Here is a 12,612-nt window from a genome sequence, read left to right as displayed (position 1 = left end):
GAGTATTGAATAGGTTATAACTAAAAGTAGTTAGCAATTTCAGAATGTATTTCAGTATAATAAAAACTTAATAGAAAATTTAATCGATACACAAGTTTCGTAATAAAAATTTAATAAAAGTGGAAGAGTGAAAGTCTTTTGTGTAAGTCGAAACAATCACGCAATCATTTATTTTTAAATATCAATGATATACACAGTTTGAGTCATGTGTGTCAGAAAAAAGTTAGTAGTAATTTTGCTGTTTGATAACCTTATAACTTATACAGTGACTTTATATAACCTTCATGGAGAACTTTAGTTATAACAAGAAAAAAAACTTTTGCTGACGTACACGAGAAAGGATGATAAGTTAATGTTGATAAGTTAATAGCTTAAACTAGGGAAAATTATTACAGTAATTACTAATAATGGGCAATACAATTAATTAAAGAGACGGTATTATTTTCTCTTTTTAAATAAATAAATCTACTACTATTCACGAAATGATACAAACAAACGATAAAACAATTAACTCATTTTACAAAATAATTTTTATGATTTCTATAAACGTTCTTTCCTCACATTTTCAATAGAAGAAAATCGTCAATGTACGATCACCTATTGCACATCGAAAAAATATTCAATAGCATCAATGGATCGAATCAGACATGTATCGTGCTTTCGAGGGCAAGTATCAAGGTCGACAAAAAGAAGACAATCAAATGGCTCGTCAAGGACGGACATTCTTCCGGCATTGCTCCTACGAACTTACTCGGAAGTGACTATTTTCAGAAGAAAAGTAACCATTCCGGCGACCATTAATATTCATGTTAGCGGTGTTACGGTCGTGTGTAGCCAGCACGAATCAAAACCGGGACTGGTATGGTTAAATAATAAGCATACATGCGATGAAGTGATCTGTGTTATTAACATAGACCTTGCCCCGGCGATCTTGCCGTGCTGTTCCACTCGGTGGGACAGCCTAGTGCTAAGGCCACCAACGTTTGTATGGGAGGGCACTGAGGGGGAGAAACGCGGCTCGAAATTACTCGCGGTCACGCCAGCACCCCTCGACAAAACTCTTCAGAAGAACGCTCCCTCTCGCTCGTGCGATCTTTTCTCAAATCGTCACGAGCAACACGCACGTGCTACGCCGAAATTGCAATACTCTGCCGCAGTCTCCGTTTTGATCGACATCTTTCAACGATACGTCTTTCCCTCTTTTCATTTTCTCTCCCATATGTTGACAAAAGGCGATTCAATGTCGTAACTAAAGCTAATTGAATCTTTCTACGATAAAACTTTTAGAGTTTTCTCCCTTATTTCAAACAACTGTTATATTTTATTACCATTTACTGTTTTGAGTTTTATTTTAGTAATAGTAGCTTATCATGTATAGAAGAATTCAGTACAGTTTTTAGAAACTATATTATATATTAGTATAACATATTAATATTAGAAAAAGTAAATAATTTAATTATTATCTAAATAAAGTTAATTATTATCCAAATGTAATAACAGCTTATTAGTTGCAGCATCATTTTAAGAAAATTCAATATAATCTTTTAGAACATTATTAATGACACATTAGAAAAAGTAAAGGATTAGTCTGAATAATATAAATACATTTCATTTTATTTCAAACAGTGAAACATTTTAACATGAATGTGATGAAGTTACATATATACAGTATAGTATCGAATTTCTGTTAGTCTTTCGTAAGTAATTATACTTGCAAATCATATCTTGATCTTACTTTTCTTTCACCGAAGCGTAAAAGAATTTAATGGAACTTTGCAATGGGAAAGCAACATATTAGATATATGGTTTATTCCTTTTGCTGTCTTTTGTGTCGCTTCTCGTTCCGTAAAGTAACTGAATTATCAAAACGAATCGATTCATTCTTCAATATAAATGCTGCTTTACTTTTCAAATACGATCGATATACTGTACGAAAATACATGAAGGGCTAAATTTGCATGCTCAACTGTTTAGAAATGAATGGACAAAAGTGACTGAATGAATTTCTCTATGAATAAACACCGTATTTTTAAAATTTTTGTAGTAGCAATCTTTTTTAATTTTTTTTTTAAATAATGTTGATATATCAATGATGGTTGTGAACGTTAGAAAATTGAAAAAATTATGATGATTAAGCTTTAGAAATGGAAATAAATAAATAACATAATCTTCTATATTTACATTTATAAATTTAAGTGAACTTCTTTTAATATCTCTTAGTAAAAAAATTAGTTACCAAAATATTTAATACAAATAAACAATTAAAAAAATAAGGAAATATATTTTTAATTGATTTGTATTAATGAAAAATATATTTCCAATATATGTTCTGATATTACAATAATATTCTCAAATAACTGCAATTATCTTTGAAAATATATACTCGTATCTTTGACAAATTCTTACTGAATTATTTTTTGTCTATTAAAATTATTAAAATAACTCTAAAATAAGATGGCATTTTTATGACTTTAACTTTGAGAAGTAATATTTTTAAATAGTTTTAAGAGTAACTATTTCTCTCTCTCTCTCTCTCTCTCTCTCTCTCCCCCTCTCTCTCTCCCTCTCTCTCTCCCTCTCTCTCCCTTTTCTGTCTCCGCGAAAGTTAATTTCTTCTTACAACTTTACTGGAATGACTGCCACGTCTTCATCTTTTCGAGCTAAAATTTCATTATAATGAAAACTATTTCCAAGTTTTTAAGACTCCGAAATATAAAAGTGTTCCACATGTCAAGTTACAGCTTTAAAAGAAAAATATCGCTAGTCAGATTAAAATAATAATAGCACTGCTTCTTTTGCAGAGCTATTATTGTTTCAATTATTAATACAGTAAACTTAGTAATTTTGTATTAAAAATATTATTATTAAAAATATATAAAAACTAGTTTTAAGTTATAAAATTATACATATTGTGAAATGATTTCAAAAATTATTTTTTGTTATTAAATAATAATTTTATGATCTTATTTAACATTTTATGAACAATTATCTCTATAAGCATAAAATAAAAATTTATTTATATCTCAATACTAAAAAATGAGCAAAGAAAATTGTGTGTACTTGCAAATTTTCCAATTTTTAAGTTTATTTCATATTTAAAGTTAAACTAATTTTATGAAGTTTCCTTGAAAATAGAGAACATTTTTTATGACTTCAAAATTTGGTGATTTTCAAATCACTATACCTCGGCGAAAAATCATCATAGACAAAAAATTAAAGAAGCATTTTGAAAGTTTCAATTTTAATACGCTATCGCAGTTTAAAAAATTTTTTTATCTTCCTTGTCCTGTGTTTTAAAAATAAACATATTATTTTGTTTCTTAAATAGACGTATTTTTGACACTCTGCAGCTCCATAAAAAATTTGTCTCAAACAATTTAAATTAAGTTTTATAAACTACAACATTTTACAATTATATTGTTTAAAAATGATGTCGATACTAGAAAAATCATCACAGACAAAAAATTAAAAAAAGTATTTTGAAGTTTCAACTTTAATATAGTATTAATAGTTTTATTTTCTCAGTTTTTAAAAATACAAATATAGCTTTAAAATCGTGTAACTTGGTCAAAAAAATCATAGGAAAATTTAAGGAAAGCCATAGATAAAATGTTGTAATTTATCTAGTCAAAAACTTGACTTAAATTTTTTTAGAGTAATTTTTTTATCAAGCTGCAGTATCAAAAATATGTAATTTTAAGGAAAAAACAATGTGTTCTTTTTTAAAGCACAAAACTGAGAAGATAAAAAAATTTTTTTAAACTATTGATAGCGCATTAAAGTTGAAATGTCAAACTTCAAAATGCTTTTTTAATTTTTGTGTGTGATGACTTTTCACTAAGTTGCAGCAGTTTAAATATAGTCCAATTTTTACAAGAAATATTTCTTAATTTTTGTAGTAGTATACATATATAATTTTAATGAGACAAAAGAGAACTGCTTTTTAAAATCTGTGAATGATTTTTCTTATTAAAAAGAAAGAAATTCATATTTTTAAATTGCATTCTGTTTGAAAAATATATGAAAATTTTCTTTCATAATATAAATATATCAAACACCTTAAATTTTTGACCTAAATGCTTAAAAGTGAATAAATGAGATTGAAGAGATACTAAGCCGTACAATTTTTTGTAGAGATATAAAATTACATATTCGCTGCAAAAGTCTGATATTTGCTGCTTATGACATTTGCAATATTGAATATATGTATAAAACATATTTACGTGCATAATTAGAATGACGTCATGGCTATGTTATTCGTAACCGTTATTTGCACGTAAAATATACATAATGTTGACAAGTAACGTTATTTTGTGACTGAGTTCTCTTTTTCGCGTGTTATATATATAAAACTTAATATTGAATGTGAAAAACTTTCCTTGTTTGTAACAATTTTATTATAAAAAAATAATTAGAGAGTGTTGGTACAAAAAAAGCAGAGATAAGATATATTGTATATTTGCTCCAGCATGAAAAAAATGGATTATTTTAGTTTTTAATAAAAATGTTTTACTTTTAAATTTTTTAAATTAATTTTTGTTAATTTTATCTTTATCACGAAAAGTAATTATTGAAAAACTCATCTAGTACTATACAATGGTAAAAGAAGTAACAAAAAAATTTCAAATTTTTTTTAGTTCACACACACACACACACACACTCTCTCTCTCTCTCTCTCTCTCTCTCTCTCTCTGTCTCTTTCTCTGTCTCTTTCTTTCTGTTTCTCTCTCTTTGAAAAAGTTAAATTATATTTAAACTTCAATTCCCTATGAACATGATAATAAAATTTTAAAACATATATAAATGTGTTTGTCTCTCGACGATGCCAAGTGCATTTGCATACGCGATGCGCATATAACATTTTCACGGCATTCAGTATTTCGCGGTGTGCAAGTAGGATATTGTGGAGAACCTGTATTTCCGCTCACGCCAACTCCTTTGCATCGCTGACGGAACCGTGCAATTTGCTTTCTGCGCGCTAGCAAAAGAGTTACCGCGACATTTGGGAGATCGTAAAAACGGTGGCGGCGCCATATAAAATCGAATCAGGCAAAGCAAGATATAAAAATAAGACAGGGAACTTTACGTAGATAGAGGAATGCTGTCGATTCAAGCCAGTCTGTAATAATAGGGAAGACGTAAATTTCGGCGTCATCAGTTGGAAACTGTAGGAAAGGTTGCTGGCAGAATACAAATATCTCGCGGATTTCAACTAAATTTTAAGTAAACGCCCACGCGAACATTATTATTTGTCATTTTACGTAAATAAGATCTGAAAATAACAGTTTGCATTACGCAATAAAAGCTATAATAAGTGTAATCTGAAAAGATAAGACAAAGTCAAAAGTGAGGCTATTAAGACTACTGATTATTTAATAGAAATATACTGCATTTTGCATATTTGCAAAGGTTCGTTAATTAATTTCTATAAATGATGGACGTAACAAATCTTGTCAATTACGAAAATTTTAAAATAAGTTTTGTTATTTTTAAATAAACTTATAATTATTATTAAATAAGAAAAAATATAAGATAAAATGAAAGGTATAATAGAAAAAAAAAAAAAACAATTAAAATCTCATAATAAAAGAATTATATTTCTCAATAGTTTTAGAAAATATATTTACTAAATTACACTATTTATTGTTAAATAAATTGATAGAATAGAAGAATAGAAGAACACCAAATTTTCCATAATCCAAATTATGGAAAATTAAAAGTCCCCTGTAATCAATAGTTTATTAACTTGCACTCTCTCTCTCTCTCTCCCCCCCCCCCCTTTTCTCTGTCCATTAATTATAATGTTAAAATAAAATTGTTTTTCAAAATAATTCTTTCAAGTAAGAGATATCAAAAATTTGTTTAACATTTCTTTTATCTTTTATCGGGAGGTATAGCAAGATTGTTTGAATACGGTAGCTTACGTCGCAACTTGCGACTTGTTACCGAGAGCTCGCGGAATTTTGTCGAGAAAGAGCATAGTTGAAGGAATTCGTGATATAAATGCGCGGAGAGAGAGCAACCATTTTTCACTCGTCGTTAAAGGGAGCATGACACTGCCTCGCCAAGTACACTGCAAAGAGAGCGTAAAGTGCTCTGACCCAATGGCGACACTTTCGTTGCGGTACATACACATGCGCGCCCACACACACACATACACACACACATGCACGTATATACACATATACACAATACACGCACTGCTGGTAAATCGTTTAATGTGAAACTCCAGAACGATCGTTTAAGCGGCCGAAGGACGATCTCGGCACGTTCCGTCGTGTTTGCACTTGGAACGTAGATGCACCTGGATTTTATCATACCGATGTAATCTGAAGCAACGCTGGTCGCTCCAGCTGGCACCGTGAGATGCCAAGGATACGAGCGGTAGATAGGATTATTTAAGGTGTAATTAAAACACCCATCTCCATCCGTTGCAGAGTTAACGGAAAGTCGTACAGTCGTGGAGCGAACACGTTTCTAAACTGACGATTAGAAACTTATTGATTACAGTCGCAAACTTTCTCAGAACATAGCGTCCAGTTATTATGGGCGCCCATGTTAACGCGAAAATTGCAAATTAAAGTTTGTATTAACTTAATCTCGAAACACGTAACTATTTGCTTAAAGCTAATACGAGATGAAATCTAGTAAAGTGAGCTCTCTTAACACGCGTATCACAATTGTTTATTATCTCTTTAACAAGATAAATGTCTACTAGAATAAATAAACTATTTGCAACAATTCGAGACGTATAGTATATGTGTATGTATGTATGTATAAATTATATATATATATATATATATGTGTGTGTGTGTGTGTGTGTGTACATTTCTTTTCCCTTTAAAGTTTTAGTAGATTCTAATTTACATAGTAGAATCATTAGAAGGGTTCAGTAAAACACTTCTAAAATCTTTTGACTGTAATTACTAAGGCAATTTAAGAATATTTTTTGCGACGATTGAGAAAACAAATTTCATCTAAAATTTTTTTTACAATCTGTCTTCGTCAACAATTCCGTTGCACATACAATCGCGATAAAGTTGCATGTCACAGGAAATGTGGGACGTATACGAACGTGCACGAAAACTGCATTGACGGGTATTCACATGTTCGGGATTACGTACGCAGCCCTAATTGACCGATCGTACTTTTGTGTCTCGTCGATCTATCGAAAGCGAGATCGATCGGTATAGTTCGAACCAGTAGCTTACGGAACCGCGTTGAAATTGCATTTTAAAAAAAATTGCAGCCGTGATTTTTTGCAACCCGCATCCTTTCTGCTTGAATCCTGTCACAATTGTAAAATCTAATGCGCATCGGGAACGAAATACATCATCCGTACTCTTTTGGCACCGTTGACGATTTTAAAATAAGATCACGTATGGACGCTGTAATATAATTTATGTAGAACGTGCCGAGGTAAGCAAACAACCTGCTAACGATGAAAACAAAATTCCAACGCAATTTTGAACTTTGTGTTTCTTCTTCGAATTATAAAATTCTAAAAGTACTGAAAATAAAAATTATTATAATATTATTTTTATAATATTAATTATGTTAAACTATATATTTTAAAGACTATATATTAATTATAATTTTACAATTAAAATTTAATAGAACATTAATTTTATTAAGCAAAACTCTGTTCAGGCTGTGAGGATTTTATTACATAAACAGTTATAATTTATTATAATAATATAAAATCAACATAAACGTTTCTGTATTTTATCTCGGTGTTTTGACGTTTATTTTAAACACTTTACATCATATATTTTTCCATTTGCATTAATTTATAACAGATTTTTGAGCTTTTAAAATGTAGTCCATAATTATTAAACTTCTTGTTATTTTATTTAATTTTATTATTGTTCCATATTAAACTTTGTTTCTCTTATCTTATCTATATTTATTTTATTATTATAGTATCATATATATTTCATTTTTCACAGTTTTTATTTATATTATATTTTCTGTTTATCTTGGAGATATTAATTAACTTATTTTACTTTGTTTTATCTAATTATTATTATAATATTAAAAGAATGACAAAAATTTTACGTTTAAAAATCTGAAAATAAAAATAAAAGTAAAAAAAGATAATAGAACCAGCATTTAACAATATTTTGATTTATTTATTTTATGTTTGTAGTATTCACATTTGTTCGACTCATTTAATTTTGTAATATATTATTGTATTGTATGCGATTTTATTATCAAAACTTTTAAATTTGTGCTAAAAATAGTCTGAAGAAGAGACCACAACGTTCGCTTAAATATATGTATAACGAACTTGTAAGGTGTAATAAAATATGTGCTTCACTTACCGCGCTGACTCTTATTTGCCTTTTATCTAATTTTATATTTATGATTATATTCTTAAAAGCCTCACTTACTTTACTCTTTTTAATTAAAAATCTACATATTTAATCAAGATATATACCATGACAGAATCAATGAAAATTGTTTCTGACTCTTGGGAGCTTCATAGACACGTCTAAATAGTATTTAGCTTCGATATCATCATCATAATTGCAGCTATTTTAGCGCTGTCGTCGTAGCGTGTATTTAATCGGCGATTAAACCGACAACTGCATGAAAGTCCTTTGGGTGAACTAACATTCAATGTGGGTAGTTAGGGCTCATGTATACTCAACACCTTATATCACTCATGTATACTCAACACCTCGATATAGATAACCCTCTTATTTTGTCACGTCATACATTATTATCGCCATATAATATTATGTACTGGCAATGTTTTAGTTTCTCGTGACTTTTATTTTACCTTACAATGTACAGCCCTTGAAATATTTTTAAATTAATATTATGTTCTTTAGAGATGCATGATAATTTATTATTCTCTTATAAATGCGTTTCTCTTTAACTTTTAATTTGTTCTCTTTAACTGTTAATTTGTTACTAATTTATTAAAATTGTATTTTAATAATAGCAATTTTAATAACTTCAATTTTTGCATATAATTGAAACATTGATTATAATATTATCACATCAAGTAATTATAATCAACTACCAACTTATATACAATTAATTTATGTATAATATTTTAAAAAGATATTTTGTGCCTGTGCAAAACAAATTTGATTGTACTGATTAATATAACACATACATGTTTAATAATTACATATACACAATGACATTGTATACTATTTTAGAGGCATCAATAATTTACTTATATGTATATAATACAATATAATAAAAAGTCTACAAAGCTTTAGTGTTCAAAATGTTTGAATAAAAGATATTATGTGCAGTGCCAAAACGCTTTTAGTAATCGCAATATAGGTGAATTCGAAAACGTTTGTATTAGCTAACATGTTTATCGATACAACAGGTCGATCCACGCCGTTGGCATTCATCCACAGAATTGTTCGATATGGCTTTAATTGACTAATTCTGTTTTCATTCACGTGCGTGTATTCCAATTGTCGCATTGAATCGAACTGTCTTAACATAACAGTTTCGTTTGTTCTATGAACGTTCTATGAATTGCTGCGTTCGTTTAGAAATTTCAATGCATCTTCATTAAATAGTAATTGGCTTGGTTAAGTAGCTGAATACACGTGTTATTAAATTGTGAGATAAAAATAACTTGATGTATTTTTGTACCAGATCGGTGTCAGTTTTTATTTTTACAGATATTGAGGTGATATTTCGAGTTTTACATGATGGTTTATTTATTTTTAATTAACGAAAAATGCTTATTGTTCTTTAATAGCCAATACGTGTATCAGCGAGAAAGTATTTGAAAAAAAGAAGTAAACTTTTCTAAATTTAGTTTTTCGTTTACTTTGAAGGTGAGGGCGGTAATTGAGCACATGCAAACTCTGTGTAACGATAACGTTTAATTAGCAGCTAAACTCGCGATCGATGCGAGGCTCCACCCTTGGAGCTTTCAGCTTATTTGCATAAATCATACAACAGTCTATGATTAGATGTATTAATTATATTAATTAGTGTTAGTATAGTAGAATATCTAAATCCTTAGATTATAAAACGATTTATAATTCATTATAGAAGATTCAAATTTGCTCTAAAAAGTTTTTGCGACTATAACAGATAAACGATCAATAAATTATATGCTGAGTGAGTTGCACATATCTGTGAAATTATATAATTTATATTTATACAATTAGATAATCAAGCACGATAATTAACAAGAATAACATTTTATAGTTATGTAGCTACTATCAGGTTTAGTAATTAACATTACGAATATTTGTTTAGAACGTAACGTATCTAAGCTAAATTATCCCTTTGAGGAAGTATCGAGGAACTGAGAAATGTGCTTCGAAATATCGATTGAAAGGTACAAATACGCATTTGATTGGAAGGAAATCGTCTTCGTGTAAATTAGATGTATAGTATAAATTGCAAAGACAAATTGACTTACCAATACGTAGACCGCGAACGGCATAACGAGCACTGCCACGAGGAGATCGGCGACCGCCAAGCTGACGATGAAGTAGTTGGTGACGGTCTGCAGAGCTCGCTCTTTCACTACCGCCAAGATGACGAGCACGTTACCGAAGAGCGTTAAACACGGCACGATCACGAGTATCAGGGCCCACCAACTGTTCGATTTTTCGTCGACGCCGACGGTCGCACCGCACTCATCTCCCGGCCTGACAGCGTTCCCGGCGACTATCGACGATGTGCAGTTCACACTACTGAGGTTCAGCCCGGCGTCGCCGTCGCCGTAGTAGGCCGTCAGGTTCACGAAGACGCTGTAGTTGAGCCGATTAATATAATCGTTCAAGTCATCAAAAACAAAGAGATCGGACACGCTGCCTGTGTAGTTGTCCACACTTGAAGTAGAATATGACGATGAGGATTCTGCGAAGAAAGAAGAAGAAGAATCCGACCAGGTCGAGATAGCAGCGGTGGTCGAGTCGTTGAACCAACTCGACTCGATGCTGTCGTCGACAACGTCACTATTGTTATTCGAAAGAGTGTCATCCAGAAGATCCGCCATCTTTTCCTCTTGCACAGTTGTGGAGACCACATTGATGACGTTATTAGTATCCGTTTCTCTTCCTGGTGGCTCGTTCGAAGCTCGATGTTCGCGAGAGTTCAGCGAGAAGTTCCGGAAGATTGACCTGACGAACGAACCATTCGTTCTCGCCTCCATCACGGTGATCGTCTTATCTCTTCAGTTAGATGCTGACACTGATCACGAGATTTTAGAGTATCTCGCCTGGAATTCCATCTCTCTGCCTGCGCTCGACATCTCTATTTATCTTCCTGGCTACGTTTAAGTGCTATGACCTCTTTCACTTTCTATCTCTCTCTCTCTCTTTTCTCTATTTCTTCCTTTGTTTTCTCCTTTTTCTGGTTCTTTTTCTTCTACGGACAGCAAGTAGAATAAGGCTTCTTGATCCTCTTTGTTGAGCAAGAAGAGAGGTACTGTTTCTAATCGGCCCTTTGGCCGGTCACCCAGTTTCTAGAATCCCTGGCTTAGATGCGTATCAGTTGAATTCTTCCTCCAGGATTTCTGTAATGGAGGAAAAGTTGACGGTTACTATCAGCCTTCGCTTTTAAAGAAAGAATGTGTGCATCAGGAACAAAAGTTTGTTTTCAAATTTTGCGTGGCAAATTGATGTTAAACTAAAATTTTCCGTTAAAAAAATGTGACTCAAAATTAATACATTCAACCAACCGCATCCGACGCGGATATGCGTGAGTTTAAATGGCGGTTCTAACTTTTTAGTATAAATATTTATGAAGGGACAAGGACAAAATATAACGACCTCGCTTTTAGTTATCAAATAACGGTCGATCATTCATCGCTTGGCTAACAAAATACTTTGAAATTTCTTTAGATATAACTTGAGATATTTTTATTTTTTATTACATTATATAGAATTAACGTCTAAAAAAATATTATTGCTTTTATATTTTATTTTAAGCAATGAAATTTTATTATCTAATTGTATCTAATTGCGTGTAAATGTAGGAATTTACTAAAAATCTTTAATTTTTTAATATTTTTCAACATTTGAGATATTTGCTTAATGATTTGGATCAGAAAATATAAAATCTTTTTTTTATATTTTTATCATACCAATCGTTTTCCATCAAGTATTTCAACATTACGATTTTCTTAAAGACATTCTTTTTCTCTCTTTTTCTCTCCCTCTTTCTCTTTTAAGTAAAACAAACGCGCTTCATTACTCTCGCACGGTGATTTTAATCGCGATCAAACTTTCCAAGCGGGGCGATAAATTTACGCAAGAAAACCATCCAGGCTATCGAGTATCTTCTCCCTAATGAAACATGGAAGGAAAAACTCGCGGAGTCCCATCTGCACACACCACACCACTCGAAATGAGTGTCTCGTGGCGCAATCTCGGAATTAAACAAAAGCTCATCCGTCCCCACCCGTTCATCCACGAATTGCTTGAAATAGGGTGCTTTTCTTCTTGGTAGGCAAAAGATCGAAGGTACACATGGGGGAAAGTCGGATTGACAGATGGACAGGCATTATAGCGTTTCTCTTCTATTGCGCGCGGTGAAAGAAATAGAAAGAGAAAATGAACGGAATAGGCCTCGGCAGTTACCCTCTGTGGACCCTCTTAAGAACAGAAATCATCT

General features: G+C 31.4%; 1 protein-coding gene across 3 annotated transcripts in view; it reads right to left on the bottom strand.

The window, feature by feature from the left end:
- Nucleotides 1–12,612, bottom strand: part of Dop2r (dopamine D2-like receptor) — a 257,504-nt gene that overhangs the window by 231,408 nt on the left and 13,484 nt on the right. For all 3 annotated transcript variants that reach the window (XM_072886458.1, XM_072886459.1, XM_072886460.1), the window contains exon 2: nucleotides 10,412–11,512. In XM_072886458.1, coding sequence (XP_072742559.1) covers nucleotides 10,412–11,149 — 738 coding nt within the window. In that variant the 5' untranslated portion in view covers nucleotides 11,150–11,512. The remainder of the gene's footprint in view (nucleotides 1–10,411; nucleotides 11,513–12,612) is intronic.

Source organism: Anoplolepis gracilipes, chromosome 2 (assembly GCF_047496725.1).
Source record: "Anoplolepis gracilipes chromosome 2, ASM4749672v1, whole genome shotgun sequence".
Lineage (NCBI taxonomy): Eukaryota > Metazoa > Arthropoda > Insecta > Hymenoptera > Formicidae > Anoplolepis > Anoplolepis gracilipes.
The sequence above is the reverse complement of the archived record's forward strand: the minus strand, read 5'-3'. Positions and strand labels throughout refer to the sequence as shown.